Source organism: Apium graveolens, chromosome 8 (genome assembly GCF_009905375.1).
Source record: "Apium graveolens cultivar Ventura chromosome 8, ASM990537v1, whole genome shotgun sequence".
Taxonomy (NCBI): domain Eukaryota; kingdom Viridiplantae; phylum Streptophyta; class Magnoliopsida; order Apiales; family Apiaceae; genus Apium; species Apium graveolens.
Window position 1 is genome coordinate 46,134,038 of NC_133654.1, and position 18,418 is coordinate 46,152,455.

The 18,418-nt window shown below is 35.3% G+C and overlaps 1 protein-coding gene across 1 annotated transcript; it reads right to left on the minus strand.

The window, feature by feature from the left end:
* Positions 1-335: 335 nt before the first annotated feature.
* LOC141681032 (DNA damage-binding protein 1) lies at positions 336-13,627 on the minus strand. Its single transcript, XM_074487095.1, has 19 exons — positions 13,419-13,627; positions 12,334-12,382; positions 11,036-11,095; positions 10,856-10,947; positions 9,820-9,871; positions 9,622-9,684; positions 9,445-9,494; positions 9,285-9,360; positions 8,868-9,077; positions 8,596-8,702; positions 8,332-8,440; positions 6,899-7,099; positions 6,586-6,801; positions 5,179-5,289; positions 4,572-4,847; positions 3,563-3,837; positions 2,488-2,839; positions 1,239-1,523; positions 336-1,085 (listed from the first exon to the last, which is right to left on the minus strand). Exons 1-19 carry the CDS (start codon positions 13,520-13,522, stop codon positions 504-506), a joined length of 3,270 nt encoding a protein of 1,089 aa, XP_074343196.1. The 5' UTR covers positions 13,523-13,627; the 3' UTR covers positions 336-503.
* Positions 13,628-18,418: the final 4,791 nt, after the last annotated feature.

Below are 18,418 nucleotides of genomic sequence, written 5' to 3' on the forward strand. Positions count from 1 at the left end.
AGCACATACTAAAATTTTCATTACAGTTTCTGGTCTCTGGGCTCTTTTCCTTGGATTAAATTATAATAACTACGTCTCCTGCACACATTCACTATTTTGTTGTACAACTAAACAAGCCGAATTCATACCACATTAATATGCCCATGCCACTATGCAAAATAAAGTAGAGCAAGTAGATCATATTCTTTAAAGTGTACTCATTTAGTTTTAACAGGGGCTGGGTAATCAAAACGAGGAGCATAGCAGCGGCCGGACTACAGAAGACACCCTAATAAAACCTTCGACGTAATAATCATAATCCAAAAAAACTTATAGTTATAGCTTGCAGAGAAAAATAATGTAAATTTATGGACATACAATAATAATATTAAAAAAAGGTACATCAAACACTTACAGAGCGTACAATCAAGTGATGTTAAGATGCATGTATAACCAAGTAAAAGTTACAAACCAAACGATTAAAATACAAAAAAACTACGCATACATTAATTCAGGAAGCAACATTAGTGCAGCCTCGTTAACTCCTCTACTCTCTTCATAAGCTCCTCTACTGGTACAGTCATGGCCTTCGAGACCTCTTCCATTTTACTTCGACTAAGATCAAGAAATGATTCAATCAAATCACCGTCTAAGAAATTTTTAGCATCTGCAGTTTTCTTTTCACTAGAATAAGATCTCCATTGCTCATGACTCAATCCTCCAACACCCTTTATAACCTTCCTCAAATTAGACTGGAGCTTATCTAGGAAACTGTACTGATCTTGAGGAAGTGAGGCAACTACCCCAATGACACCATTAACAGTTCCAAAAATGCACGTTGGGATTTGGCCAACATCTGAATCTGGCATTCGCATGACAAGGGAACCGTGTCTGAACCGATTAACAAACTCACCAAGATGGTATTCACCAACCACCTCAAGACGGCTCCGCTCTTCATCAGTGGCCCCTTCACTGTTCTTTCTGACTGTGAAAAGGTTAAAATTATTCTCAGCGCCGAGGTAAATGTCATCATCAAGAATCTCAACAGCTGTCATCCAGTTCGCATTGTAGTCACGGGCTCGCTCCTCAATAGCACCTTCCTCGTGCTGAAAGATCACCAGATAGTATAATAAGCAACAACATTAGGTAACAGTGAACAAATCTATTTAAAATTTGACTAAATTTTAGAAAGAAGCTTCTTGTTTGAGACAAAAATAATCAGAGAGGTCAATTGTTGAAGTGCTGACAAGAAAGTCTACCTTATAAATCAGCAAAGAAATAGATTTCATCAAGTCACCAACAACAATAAAATCTCCACGCGTTTGCACATAAAGAGCAAGTATATGTCCATGATGCCCACATTCAGATTGCAACTCACGGGTACCATCATCACGAAGCATCCACTTGTATAACTGAATCTTTTGATTGATGGCAGCAAGTAGTTTACCGTTGAAGGCATTGAGCGAGTAAACTGCACCCTTGGTTTCTTTCTCTGCAACTAACTGCAGCTTTCCCTCTTCAACTATAAATACCAGTATTCTCCCCTAAAGTTTATGAATGTCAGATTCAGACAAAGGAGCAGAGATTTTAATATTTAAAAAGGACCCAAATCAGAAAACACACAACAAAGTTTGTGCTACAAGGCAGCTTGTTGACCATGAGAATAATACAGTCCGTAAGAGAAAAAACTGGCCAAAAAAACAAGATGGGTATAATATTGGAGGCTACATATATATTCTTATATAAGCGTGAGGGAGATCTTATCCAAATTTTTGGTCCCTGTACTACCAAAATCATCCTATTCGTTGATTATAAAAGTATCATCCGTTGGATTATAAATTACATATAATAACTATATGTGTATACTAACTGTATTATAAATAAGATATAATTAACTTATGTTAACACCCATAATAAGACCTAATACAATTATAGATATGAAACAATTTTAATAATTTAAATAAAACAAACAATAATACCTCCAAAATCAATTAAAAAAGAATTGTAATTCAATCACAGAGAATATGATTAGAAAGGATTCGTAATACAATCATAGAGAATATGATGATAGTATTGTATTATGTATAGCGATGTTATAGATATAAATAAAATTCAAAAAACCATGTTATAAGCTAGTATTAAAAAAACACCCAGTGGATCAAGGATGTAACTGTCACTGGTCCTGAAGAGACTGACTCTTCTCTCCTACACTTTATCCGGGGACATTACATTAACATTACTAAAAGATGTCTGAGTATTAAAATGAGACTAGTATCTACCATTCAAATATTATGATGGCAGCTGACATACAACATATGTAATAGACGTTAGGTGCAAACTAGTTTACGCATAACAGGAATAACAAGAACCACTATGAGCACAAAACTATATAGGTAGGCCACTTGTAAGAACTTATGTGATGTCACGAATCTTGGTCTACACTATAAAAACTGTGCATATTCCACCTTAAATGTAAGTGTTAAGCATTGGTCAAAAACAATATTTTACCTTGCTTGGTTCATTCTCCTCTGGCATAACATATGCAGTCCCAACACAATAATAAACATTATTATCATCCGAGAATGAGCAACTGAGAATCGAGCAACCATATTCAAACTGGTCAAGTGAGTAACTTGATATGAATTCGAAAGTCTGGTCATCTAACAAGCGAATAATGTGCATCTCTGTGTCCTCTGCACTTGACTGGTTATACTTTACACTGCACAAGGCAAAAGTCCGAGAGTGCTCTTGATGGCAGATACGGCGCGCATGTTCCCCAAGTGGAATCGAACGAATGTGAAGCTTCTGTATATCATCAATAGTGCCTATTGTCAATTCACCTTCTTTTGCAATTGCAAGGCTGTTTAGAAACAAAAGACATCAGCAGAAACATCATAGTACTACAAAGACATTATCTGGAAGTGTACAACTATGACCTTATGATGCTAAGTAAGAGGCATCATGATGATGTAATGGGAAAGCAGTTGGATCAATTTATTATATTAACAGTTCTCTGAACAAAAAGTTGTCATAATTGCCCTCTAACATAAACTATTTACTGGCGCCTCTGTTACTGTGACAGGCACCTGACACTTCCCAGCCGATGTACCCGCGTCGACACATCACGGCACCGAACGGCACCGAACGCAATATGAATTCACACTGTCCTCCTCCAGCTGTTTCCCACTTATGCATATTATAGCATTTGGATTAAATAGTGCACGTTTGGCTTGCCTCTTACAAGAAGTTATATGACCGACCAAACACCCTCATCATATCAGATTAGGGTCATTGATATTCAAATTTCTTTCGAATTTGTTTAACAAAATTCACATAACTTTGACTTGTCAATCAAATACATATATAAATCATACCTAAATATTTCAATATATTTCAATATATATCTAATATTTTTAAAACATACTCATAATTCTTTCTTTGTTACTTTAAATGAATTTATAACTTTCTTATTGATAATAACTAGCTATTTGATTGAAAAATATGAAAAGACCCGAACCATTTAATGAATCCACAAAAAAAATGCATGGATTGACAATTACAAAAATCCGAAAAGATTTCTTACCTGTCAGGGAAAGCAGCTGAGTTGAAAGGGCACATATGACTAACTTCCTTCAGGTTCACATTGCTGTAGAGCAGTTTCTTGTTGCTGCTGTAAATGACGGTTGGTCTGTCTGAGGCAGCAAAAACATGTGTAGTGTTCTTCGATGAGAAAGTTCGTAGGGTAATAGGTTGGGTCCCAAGGGACACCTTTTTCCTGTCTGTTAACTGACCAGTTGTCAGGTTCAACAAGAAGTTAAGAAGATGTCCATCTCCGAGCGCACATAACAAGTAAGAAATCTGGTACATTGAACAAAAAACTTGATCAGAGTGCAAGAAAACAAAGAGCATTAATAATCATATACACTGATGTATTGATGATTACATGCTAGCAAGAGTATGTGCCAGAATTGGAGGCACCGAGGTCACCAGCCACAAACAACTTTTTTGTATAGAAGTATAGGCTGATATAAAAATAAAATCAATGCTCGGAGGAAGGTTCATTAATTGCTTGTTGCAAATATGCGCCATAATTCATTACTTTTGGCCCATTCATTAATGATTGAACAGAATAAATAGCCTTATGCTGAAAGCTGAATTAATTATCAAAGAAGATTGTTTGGTTCCTAAGTTAATTAGGTTGCACGCGATAAACAATACATGAAGACAACTGCCATCGGAGGAAGGTTCATTAATTGCTTATTGCAAATATGCGCCATAATTCATTACTTCTGGCCCATTCATTAATGAGTGAACAAAATAAATGGGCTTATGCTGAAAGCTGAATTAATTATCAATGAAGATTGTTTGGTTCCAAAGTTAATTAGGCTGCATGAGATTAACAATACAAGAAAAGACAAAACTGCCATGATTGCGCACCTACGTGTTTTCGCATGATGGACTACACACCTTTAAAATCCTAACTATTCAACATGGATCATTCATATTCAAGAAATAACCCCTAACATGTTACCCAAGCATCAAAACATGGACAGGAATTTCCCAAGTGCCAAAATATATTTTATGAGACTTACCCCTTCAAACGTACATAAAAGAACTGAACGAGGTATTATCTCTCCTCCCAAATGCTCCTTCGTAACGAGGTTTAGATCGGGAAGGGAAAAAATCCTAACACTTATATCAGTCCACATTCCAACTGCAGCTAGGCTACTGTAGCTGGAATTTCCACCAATGGGGTTAATGTCAAGACATGACACATCATACTCCAGTTGTGCATGTTTCACTTCAGTCAGTATCCCATCACCAATTTCCAAGTAAACCAAATGGCCACCGCCAGCAGCTAATAAAACCTGTAAAATGGCAGATAAAATTACACCAAATTTACTCGAACATGAAAAGAAGGAGAGTGAAATTGAGAGAACAGAAAGAACAGAACACTAATGGGAACGCATGCGAACCAACCACAGACCATCTCATTTTCAATTTCTACAACTCTATCAAGTGAATAAAATATGTTTTCACATCAATTATCACAGAAACGTAGTGGTGGAATTTCTGCAGAAGCTCGTATTACCAGGAGATTCAGCAGAAAAATAGCTTGGCACTTGTGTGAAACCCCACTCAACTACTGGAGATCTATAATATCTTAAAGCAATCACACAAAAAAAACTGAAGATAAACCTGAGTGGAATTTGCAGTTGCAACATTGACTGAGTAGCCTGCAGGAGCTTTCCACTCGTTTCGAAGCTCTCTAGAAGTCGAACTGACGAGTCTTACAGAACTTGAGGTAACCTGATACCGACATTCATTAGAAACCATAGCAAGAGTGAGTTTTTATTTATAAGCAGTTCCAATAAAAATAGAGATATTTAGTTTGATTGAGCAGGCATGTAGGATAAACAATAGTATAATAAGAGGATGCAACTTAATATGCAAACAATCATCATTAGAATTTGCACAGAACCACTATGAAAGCAGCAACCAACAGCAGCTATTCCCTCTATTCAGGCATACTTCTGTAATCTTAATCTTACATCTGTTCTACAATATCATAAGAAACATATTTACTGGAATACATCTACTCTCAGTTCGAAGCAGAATTAATCGCACAATAAATAAATCGATATTGACAAATAACAAGTCAAATTAAATCAGCCCAAGAAAATAGATTTGGTGACAAATATCCAGCAGTGTTTCCAAGGAAAGAAGAAGAGCGTGGAAGATAATCGACAGAAGACCCTTAAATTTTTTCCAAAAGTATTTTTAGCTTGAAGAGGATTAGTTACTTTAAGAATTAATACTGATACAGTGAACTCAAAGGAAGCTACCCAAAATTACAAATAAGTTATACAGATGCGAGTGTATTGTTAACATAGGTACAAAACCAAGCACCAGATGGGTAATTTAAAATATCTTAGGCTCTTGGATACAGAGATGCAAATCAGGTCTTTATGCAAGTGTAAACCACCAGTTGATTAGATGCACTTTATATTTATTATATATCACAATTTAAAGAGAATTTACATAAATAAAGGGGGATCTCAGAGGCCTTGCTACAAGTTGACTAGAAAGTTGACTAGACCTGGAGGATTCGATTATTTTTTGAATTCAATCAATGCGGGATTAAGTGGCCCGTTTAATATAGAGGATCGGACGCAGATACCAGTTCGTGCCCATGTCTATTATTTTGACATGAGAAAGAAGGCAAAGCTACAGATTCCCGGGAAAGAGGTATGCAGCATAATCTTCTTAATAATTATCATCTACCAACTTATTAACCAGAAGACAAGCAAGATTTTCGTATATAAAACATAAATCTATAACAGTTTGGTCCACATTCTAGATATTAAATATAAGCATATAACACATATTGCAGCATTCTGTTCAAACATACTTTAAAACCACCAAGGAAAGATGACCCACACTAATTTTACAAATTATTTCTAAATAATATACCATGTGATCGGTTATTACTCTAATCATGTATTAACAAGTATGAATGATTGTTGAAAGTTACAAACAATTTCACCGGATAATTTAGGTTATAGAAATGCAAGAGGGTTTAAAACGATACTACGTAACACTTACTTGTACAAGTTGATCATACACAGCATCATGGCAGAACAAAGTCTGAACTTGGGAGGAAAACCCCTCTATTTCAGTCTCTTCCAACTCGTCTTCAATATTCATTGCCAAAATCCGAGTCTCGCTGATGAAGCTAACAACCAAAAATGTGTCAAATGGATCATCGGTAGCTGATCGCAATGACCACATTCCTTTGATGCCTTGGAGTTCTACTGATGCCTAACGGTGTGAGTTCACATTAGTTCATAGTCATAATATAGTATTTGGTGAAAAAAAAAACGGTGTTAATAAAACAAATCTAGTTGAGACGGCAAACCTGTTCGTTGATCCCGATTCCGTTGCGTACAATGCGAAGGGAACCATCCTTGAAGGCTCCTGAGCAAGTTACAACTTGACCTTGCCCTTGCCTCTCTAAGTCTACTACACAGAAGTCCACAATTGGACCTAAATTAACATACCTTTCTAGAGCTTCTACATAAGAACCTTTCGCATCAGGCTGGAGATTTAGCTTTATGAGCTGTAGTAAAATGTGAACGGGTTGGCTTTACTATCTCAAATATACAAAAGACAATGAAATAGGCACACACAAAATTTATAACACACAAGGTATACAGGATTTACAACGGGGACACCATCATGTGAAGCATCAAAATATGCACAACATGATTACTACAGCGTATATGATGAAACTATATACTGTAAATTCTACAAACGTAATAAAGCTTTGATTTTTCTGGTATGTGGTCAGTTTATCATCTATCCATCCATCATACTCGTGACATCAAGTTCTGACCATGGTTGTCACATCAATAAGTCAAGTCGAGTAGATGGAGGTCCAGCTAGTCGACTATTCATAGACTAGTTGCTGACTAGTCGATAAATTAGTAATGATAAATAAAATACTACAAAATTTTATAAATCTTACGGTCGTGATTTCTCACAACAAAAGTCCAACATCCTCTTATTGTATGTATATCAGTTACAAAATAGATATGGTGATTAAGATCATCTCTATATTTTCCTCCCATATACACATTTTATAAACACATAAATAAGTTTTAATCAATATAAACATACATAAACACACACACGCCAGCCTTATTTCAATAGGAGAATAAAAGCAATAAGGAAATTAAAAAAACTGATATCAGCGTTTTGTATGCTGTTGTTGAGTAGTTTTTAGAAAATTCATTTTTTTTTCAATTTAAAGTTTGCACCAGTGGACCGGCTAGTACACAATTTGCAAGTCAACCTCCCTAGCCAATCTACTCAAACCGACTAGTCGAGCGACATGATATCAATGGTTCTGAATCAAGTGCTTCCGCAAGAAACCGTATGTTATTATCTAGAGCTCTGCCACAAGTTTGTTCGCAAAGAAACAATTTAGAATTTATTCATCAAGCAGAAAATATTAAAGCATGTCTCATTGTCCACTGTTATCTCAGACCTTTCATATGCTACATTCTTATAAACCGTGATTTCGTACAAGAAGACTAGTAATGTTTGACAAGCCCAATTTCTCTACTGGACACTGAGAATATAAACAATGTATTTCAAGTTATACATGAAACCACCAGCAATTTCGACTTTACTCCAAAATTGTACAAGAAAATTGGCAAAAAACAATCATGCTACAAAGATATCAGTTATGTAATACTCTCATTTAATCAAAAGATTTGGTTGGAATTGGGAATGTCTACTACTTCTGTTAAGAACAAGAGAGCCTTTAACATTCTTGTGTTGACATACCTGTGAATCTCCATAGCTTGAGCCAACGTATACAAATGCATTATCAAGATATGAGATCGTTGAAGCAATAGAAGTTTCCCCCAGCAGCTCAATTTTTAGTCCAGTAACTCTACAAAATAGCAAGAGTCATACTTAAAAGACCTAGTAATATACATATATAAATTGAAAGCAAGGGAAAAGCAAGTTATTTCATATTGAAAATAGATCTGTACGACGAAATGACCAGAATCGTAACTCATAAAAAACTGAATGTGAGACACTCACTTTTCCTTCTCATGTGTGATAACAAGTAGGTGAAGAAGCCCGTTATGATCACCAAGCAAGTACCTAGAACCATCAGCATCAACTCTCCCATAGGATCTTGTAATGGCCTATAAAAACCATGGCATAGTTTATGGTAAATAATCAATTATTAAGCATATGCAAATTATCTATTATAACTCTTGTGAAGAAACAAAACAAAGATCACTGAGAACATATACTATAATAAAGTTAACCACTTCAGAGTCAAATGATAAAGCAGCACGGAAACTTACAGGTCTAATTGGGATTGCTTTGAATGCAGATGCACTGCAATACACAATTGTTTCTTCCCCAATAATTAGAACACCGCAAAGAGGTGGTGGCACAGGTATTAGTAAATCAGCCCCATTATCAAGGTTATTTTGTGACCAAGGACCCTCAATGAAGTCTTTATCCTTTAAAGCGACCTCGTATGTTTTAACATGCCGAGCATCCTTGTTATCCTGCAACAAAAAATAAAAATCAATACAACTGCAGTACCCATAGGTTACACGGTGCAGACTATCAACAGAACAATAAACTACTAACACATATTCTTCTAAATCTCTAACTAGACGGCTGATGGCCCATTATAAAGTGCAAAAGGTAAACCATGCATGAAATAATGTGCTAACTTTAATGATGCAAGTATGTTGTATCGAAATTTGCACCTGGTAAAGTACAACAATTGTAGGCTTTGGGCAACCATAAAGAAATTTAATGTCCAAAACTTGAAGCTCCTCGAGCCTGCAGAATATAAACATAAATAGAGATTTGAACATTTCAACTTACCAGCTAACTTATAAAGAAGTTAAATTTGGGAGTATATACCTTATGTTAAATGCTTCCTTTAACTGGCCTTTATTATCAAATGGAATGACCTGATTTAACATAATATAAACAAAAGAAAGATTTAAGTGATAAAAATAAGTATGTGCAGAAACTGGGTTGAAAATTAAAATATCATAATAATATCAGACAACATTCCAATGAACTAGAATCAACCACCTTAAACAACCCGTCATATAGGTGCAGTCCGATTAGTCTGCAATCTGGATCAATTATACCAATCTACAAAATAATCAAACAAGTCATGACAAATGATACATGACATAAACATGGAATCATAATGGATGATACATGGAATAAGAATAACACAACATATAAATAGGCTATATATTTGGCAGACAACCAGATAATAGATACCTGACCATTGTCCGTAGGACGCCCTATACGATCGGAGACATCGCCCATTGCCCTACACAACAAGGACAGGCTTAGTTTAGAAAGATTTTAATTGAATATCGTACTGCATCAGTGCAATATTAAAATTATTAAGTTTGAGATGCCATAGAAAGAATTAAATATGTGTGTGTGTGTGTTGATTCATAAGAATCGCACATTAGTTAACAAGTCTTATGTCTAGACAAAGATACATAACTCCCTTCCTTGTGGTTCGAGTAATTATGCTGTTGAAGCTACCACGCCCATTAACTCCCAAAAAATGCTATGTAGACAAACTACTGCACACTATCCTGGACTCGTATTTTATTTTATTCACTTAGTTAGCAAGTGTGCCCTAAATGTAATCCTAAAGTAGAAACAATTTTCAACTGATATGAAGTAAAAATGTAACCATACTTGCCAGAGCTGATATTACAGAAGGCACTTATATAAGAACAACGAAAGAATCTATGGATTTGGTCTTTATTACTTCTCTTGATAATCAGAGAAGGGTGTGGAAGATTGGGCTGGGGAGGAATGTATAAGAACCTAACTCTCGACCTTTCACAGGCTGGAGTAGGCTCCTACCATTGGGGTATTCAACCGTCCTCAGTCTATTCTGTGGATTCAGATGAACAATAGAAACTTATGTGAAAATAACCACTTAAGAAAACAGAAAAATAGAAAAACCTAAAAAGAATGATATCCTTGCCATGACAAAAGCATTTTATTGTCAAGAAACAAACATTGATTACATTTAACAGGCTCCAGAGAGTATATGGCAAGCAGTTCTCAGACAAACTAAGTGTAATAATTAGAACTTGAGCAGTTACCACATGCTTAGAAACAATTGCTTAGCCTAATGACCACTATATAAATTTTACGGTGCTGCTCATAAAGAGTATCAGTAGAATGAAACTGTTCGGAGACTCAGAACATAAGAAATATCTACAGAGTACTGCAACTAGCTATCAAGCCCATAGAAAACTAAATCTAGGTTCACAGTAGCATCTCAAACCTGGTAATAACTTCAGCTGCCTCTGGATCCCACTGAAGAACGCAAAATTTATACCTCTCAGTTGCAATAAATAGAAGATCTTGTGTTTCACCCTGCCAATAAAGAACAGAAAATAATGTAAGTCATGACAATTAAAGAAGTCCTACTAACATATAGTATAAAAAAAGTTATTTAACTCACATGAGGGCGGAACAGTTCAAGGGTTGCAATTCTTCCATATATCGGCACGTCCAACATGGGCTGCATATAATTAACTTCAGATTTTAGGCCAAACAGGAGAATGGAAAAATTGAAACATTATCCCTAAAGACAGATTATCATACTTAAGGAGGCACCGAGGAGGTGTCGCCCATGTAAAAAGTTGTAAGAAACAAGCAGGAAGAGCATGTGTCACCAAGACTCACCACACACCACCTATATCATGCATAAATACGCGATGCAAAGTTGGAAAAAAAAATATGTTACACAAGCAATACCAGCCAGTTATCCTTGTTGGTGCATTAAGAACATAATACTCTATTTTAATTACTTTAGTGAGCATTTTGGGCATTTTATTGTTAATTCAAAATAACTGAGTATGCTTCTTGCTCTAATGGTCAGGGCTTCTTCAAAGGTGGCCCCAGCAGTTAATTCCTCTTGACTTACTATGAATGCCTATATATATATATATATATACTATTTCTTATCTAAGCTTGTTGATAGCACAGTGTTTTATACACTTTGTCCAAGGTTAAAAACCTTATTAGAGCTTCGCAATAGCGTGGCACTGAACCTTGTTGGGGGGATTAGGAACCTTCGCTGCAACGGAGTGAGCAAATGCCGCTATATAGAAAGCATTGTTTCTTAATCAACATGTTAATTTTGTTTCTACTTAACAAAGGACTCAACAATAACCTATAATGTTGAACTGAGAGTCTGAAACTAGCAAACTAGAGCTACTAGAGTGATTAAATTCATAAGTATGAAATTCATGATAATGTTTTGCAAGAGAAAGAGACCTTCTAACTTAAATATAATGTTCATTTATAAATTCTGTCCTAAATTGCTAATTAGTTTGACTATATTACATAAAATTGTGGTATTGTCACTTGTCTATTTGCTTGGATAAAATTTTCCTAGGTCATACAAAAGAACTTCAAACACATTGCAGACTCCTCAGTTTTTTGTTAAGGTCTATTTTGTAGAGGTGGTGAGGTACTCAAACTGGATCAGGTCGGTGGAACAACACTTGGAAAACATTCTCGATTTTGCTTTGCCATATACACTGATACACATATTTATACAAATGGGTGTTTACATTTAAAACCATTAGAATTTAGCGCCATATCGATATACTGTACTTCAGGTCGCCTAGCGCGGATAACTACTACTAGTTTCTTTGAAGTTTTAATAATTCCAAAAAGACCATAGAGGTTTGAACAATGATACAATAAACTGTCTGAAAATATAATAATACAATGCGACTTGAAACAACTCACCTGCAGACCTTGTGCAGTAAGTAAATGAATCTCAATCCGAGTGCATTTTCTGTGAACACATTGTAACTTTAGTTTAGCATCAAAAATTAGTCCATGGAACATGAAAGGCAGCATAGCAATGATAGGGGGTACGCATCATAAGTGATACACACAGCAAAGGTAAAAAATGACTTCCCTTCCCTAAGCTTGGCACTAAATCACTCAAATAACTAAAAAATCTATATATAAAAAGTCCGAGGAAAGCCATGACCCAAAAATTCCATTTCTTGTTTATTTATGAAAAAACAAGTTCAAAAAAAATAATAACATTACTATCTATATACCACAAGGAAGTCCCGTGTGACTTCCGAAAGCTTCTTGAAAATTCCCGTAACTATTTTTCTATTTTCGTTTATTCGATTCTAGTTAATACAGTCCTTAATGATGTAGAATATCTAGAAAATATTCTTCTTCTTTACGTACTTATCTAACCGCACAAGAATTATTAATTCCACCCTACGAAATTAGATCGAATATCAGTAAATAAGAAACTATGCAGTATGCACCTATAAGAATTCAGATTAAAATCAATCCAAAAGGGAGAGAAATAGCATTAATACACCGAATAAATACCATGACAGCTCAAAATCATCTTCAATCCGAAACCGCAATACAATTAAAAGTTACGACCACTCTCTCCATTTGTATTTGCTAACAAGAGATCTTGTATGTTCACTATCTGCTCATAACACCAATTACCAAAATTTCCACAAAACAAATCCTCCCAAACCCCCCAAAAAACCGAGAAAAATCAAACCTTTACACTGTTATAAGTCTCTTTTACATTGAATGTATCGCAATCAAATATATTTATTAATCAATTCAACATCCTTTCATTTTCGACTTTTTTATGGGAAACTAAAACCAATTCAACCAAAAAATAACAAAACTTGACAGTTATAATCTATTAGATAACCAATAACAGAAACTCTAAACCCTAATTTACAGTATTCCTGTAATCAAAATTCACAAAAATTACGATATCGAAACGAGAATTAAACCGTACAAGTTAAACAGTAATCGAGAAGGAGATAGAGAAAACATACGCAATGATGAGATTGAGCTCTTGAGGACTAGTGAAATTTCCGACGCATGAGTGAGTAACATTCGTCGGCTTGTGCGCCGTCACTACGTAGTTGTATGTACTCATCTCTCTCCTCTCTCTCTCCGTCTCTCCCAATCTCTCTCTCTCTCTCGCTGTGTGAAGGGAGGTTGAAAATGGTGCGGTTCAGGTATGCAAGTGGGGAGAGATAGGTGAGTGAGCGTTTATTTGTAAGTTGTTGAGATGGATACGGCGTCGTTTGAGTAGGGTACTAAAGGGCTGATCGGTTGAGTTTGAGTAATGGGCCTTTTGGTTTCTCTGGTTGGCGATGGAGTTGGGCTCCTTTACACAATTCCGAATGCTACAACTTTTTGTCTTTTCATTTTTAGTTACTACATTAAAAAAATTAGTAATTAAAATTAGGTTAGCACAATTTTACCAGCTTCCCACTCATTGACATCCTCGCATTAGACATAGGGGCTATTTGACAAATCTGAACCACTTATTCTAAACGGTTAATATTTCAGGATTTTAAATAGTTTATACTTCAAGCTGTCAAGGCAAATATGTACTTAAAAGTTGAAAATAGTCTTCATGCAGAAACACACTTACAATTAGGGCTGTCATCTGAGTCGAGCTGCTCGCGTCAGCAGCTCGAGCTCGAACTCATTTAGTAAAACCTAACTCGGCTCGGACCTGAAAACAGGTTAAACTCAGCAACACATTTATACTCATTTATCTAAACGAGCTGAAGCGAGTATGTGCCGAACTCGAATAGAGCTCGACTCGATAACCGAAACTTGACCCCACTCGAATTCGAACTCGTTACAAAAACAAGCATCAAAATACATACTCCAACAAAATATATTCACTGCCTTCTCTTTCCCAGCGTCTCCCTCTCTTTCCCAGTGTCTCTCTATCTTTCCCGGTGTCTCTCTATCTCTCTGTCGTGTCTCTACACTGAACAAACCCATACACACCACAAGCAACATCTTCAAATCCAAACGCACTATCACACACACATGTACTGTAAGACACATACACTGATACACAGAGAGCAAGCCAGTCCACAACATATCACCACCCTCTTTTTAATCTCTCATATCTATCTCACCCTCCGTCCAAAATAACCACCGTCCACCTGCCACCACCGTCTTTGTCGTTGCGTTGGGGTCGCCGCCACCTCACCCAATTTACTTCAGTATAATGCCAAAACACAAACAGACTTAACAAAAAGGATGAAATTAGGTATCATCATGTTAAAATTGTTTTTAGACCAGACTTGTGATGTATTGGGCTATTTATAATGTTGAGTTAAACGGGCTACCGGAATCTGGTTCGTTCAAACCTGGCTCGTTTAAACTTGCGACTAAGCTCGACCCAGTTTGTGAAATTAACGAGCCGGACCCGGACATATTTTTCGGCTCGTGTACTATTTTAGCCCGGCTCGACTCGTTTGACTTAAATATGAGCTCGAACTCGTATCATCCAAAATAGGCTCGACTCGACTCGAATTACAGCCCTACTTACACTTAAGATATAGCGTCAAATAATTCCACAAACCTTAATGTTCTTACAACTACAGCTAACAATATCATCATACCAGTTAACTTGATGCATTTATGAGTTATGCCTCTAAATTTTTATAATGATGCACCCGAAAAACTCATCAACTAACTTTAAAACAGTGTCTTGAGTTACACATTCAAATTAAATATTTGGAAAGCAAAATTTTTAATAACATTATGAACTTGTTCTTCTCGTAATGATAATATACTTGACGAAGAATTTTTATAGGTGTCTAATATATTATGATGTAACTTTGTGTGTCCAATATCTTCAATGGAAAGGTCAACCTAAAAAAATTAAATTTAATAAACATAATAAATTCATGCACATTAAAATTAAATTCAGGATTATAATTTATGATATATAGTATACATGTTTTATAAGTTGAGTCCAACATAATCTTGAATTCGTAAAATGTTTCACAAAACTGTTTATATTTTCAGATCTTCATGTCTTTGTCATGTTACCAAAGAAATAACCACAGATTAAATATGGAACCAAAAAATATTTCACTTTATACAAATTTTTGATGTGTTTATAATCTTCGAAGTCATACTTTGAATTGTACTTGTTTATCACACACAAATTCTTCAATGTTATTTAACTTATAAAGTTTATAGAATCATCACACGAAATAAAATATTCATCTTTAAAAAGAGAGGTGAACTAAGTACTAAATTTAGAGGTTATGTTCAGTATACAAAATGCATATTTGGTGGAAGGCATTTTTGTTTTGATTGCTTGCTTTATGCATCCATCTTGATTAGAGATTATAGGTTGTGGTGGCTTTCTAATAAATTTAGTATAAATATGTAAACCATCAATATAAACATGTCTTAATCATACATAAATGTGTGTGTAAATAGTATTAAAGAGAGAAAACATCTATTTTACCATCATTGCCTATTGGAATGTATTTATTGCTTCATTATAAAGGAGAGCACGCCCGAACAATATTGTTCTTCCATAATTGTTAATTCCAACAAATATATCAAAACACACGTCATAATTATTTACCTTATAAGTTGTATCAAAAGTAACATCTCCATATATTTAATATCATTTAAAATAATGGGCTATTGAACAAAATGTACATTTAAACTAATTTGCCCATTTACCTTGTAGTCATATTAAAAATTAGGATTTTCATCACTTATTAAAAATAATTTTTCCACTTCTAATGCATACAGTCGTTACTGCCTAACATTCCAGATAAGCTGCGATTTATGTTTTCCTCCAACAACTTAGGTACATCTTCATTTGTCGGTCGTCCCAGTATTCTTCACCAAAATTTCAGCAACTGCTTTAAAAAATCTTCTCAAACTCTTAATTGTTGTGCTTTCTCCAATTCTTACATAATCATCAATAGCATCAGCTGGAGTTCTGTTGTGAATATGTTGTGAACTTTATGATTTCATTAACAAAACACCTTAATAGATTTAACTTAGTGAAATATGTAGCACTCGACGGATAAGCAAATATAGTCCCGACGGATGACTCAATATAGTCCCGACGGATGATGATTTGACATCCATCGAGTGAGTAGCTTATGTAACAATAAGTCATGTAGCACATTTCTGTAAACACCTTTGTTTAGATCCTGTAGTAGCATATAAGTCATGTTGACTTTAATTAGATATGCAGAATAGGTTGATTAATTGTACATAGATGATGTCTTGTAATTCTGCATAAATGAAATGAAGTCAGGTGCCAAATAGCTACCCGACGGATGATCAACAAAGCTACCCGACGGATGATAAACAAGGCAACTCGACGGATGATCATGTACCCGACGGATGATCAATTCAAACATCTGTTGACAGTGACAACACAGTCACATGTGTCGAGTGTATGAAAAAGGAATGTGGAAGACTATTCAACTGGGTTTTGAGAACAAAGAAGCATTGCCATTTCCATGCTATTATGAAGATATTCAAAGATGCTGGAATAGAGTAATGAAGTAGCATAGTATTAGACTTGATAGGTTTTGTTTTATTATCTTGTCTTATTACTGTGTAATCTTGGTGATATATAAACCAAGAGTAGCAAATAGAACAACAATAAGACTAAGCAAGTATTCTCTCAGAGAAACAATTGTAAGCTGTATCCTTAGCATTTCTTTGTAAGTTTAGTTGTTCTTATTTGTAAGCAGCTGTGAGTTATTCAAGCTTCACAGAGTTCTCTTGATATATATATATATATATATATATATATATATATATATATATCTGGTGGATACATTCAAATCCACCAGAATGTTTTAAAGACTTGTGTTTTTATTACTTTGTGTTTTGATTCATATTTAACTTGTCATTCCGCACTTTGTAAATCAAAACACTGACATATATATTTTAAGTTAGAATATTTTATAATTGAGAAAAAAATTCAAGAATTCCATTCAACCCCCCTTCTGTAATTCTTGTTGCATTGTTAGGGACTAACAATTGGTATCAGAGCGAGCTCTTGAAGAACAAAGAGTTTAAAGATCACAACAAACAGCAAGATGAACAAGAAGGATGTTGGAGTCAAGATTCTTTTTCTGGACAAAGATAATTACCATCACTAGAAGGTAAAGATGCATCTTCATTTATTTTCTCAAGATGAGGCCTATGTTGATTGCATAGAGAGAGGTCCTCATGTACCAATGAGAGTTGCAACTGGAAATGAGCCATCGGTACCCAAGTCAAGGCATGAATGGTCAGATGCTGATATTGAACAAGTCAGGAAAGACAAGAAGGCCATGAATATTCTGTTCAATGGAGTTGATGGTGACATGTTTGACAACATCATCAATTGCAAAACTGCCAAGAAAGTTTGGGATACAATTCAGATTATCTGTGATGGCACTGAACAAGTTAGAGAAAATAAGATGCAGTTACTAATTCAGTAATATGAGCATTTCCATTTTGAAGAAGGTGAAACACTCACTGATATCTTTAGTAGATTTCAAAAGCTACTAAATGCTCTGAAGCTGCATGGAAGAGTCTACCAAACCAAGGATTCTAACCTCAAATTTCTGAGTTCCCTTCCAAAAGAATGGAAACCAATGACAGTCTCCTTAAGAAACTCACAAAAATTCAAAGAGTTTACCCTAGAGAGTTTGTATGGCATTCTAAAGACTTATGAGCTTGAAATAGAACAAGATGAAAGAATGGAGAAAGGGAGAAAGAAAGGAGGGCCCATTTCACTAGTTGTTGTGTTAGAGAAAGAGAAGGAGATGAAGATAGAAGCTGTTGAGTCTACTTCAAAGGTATGTGAAAATAAGGGCAAGGGGATGGTAGCAGAAAATGAAGATTCTTTGAGCCAAGATGATATGGATGACATTGATGAACATCTAGCATTTCTTTCCAGAAGATTTGCCAAGCTCAAGTTCAAGAAGAACTTTGGAGCAGCTAAGCCAAATAGAAACATAGTGGATAAATCAAAATTCAAATG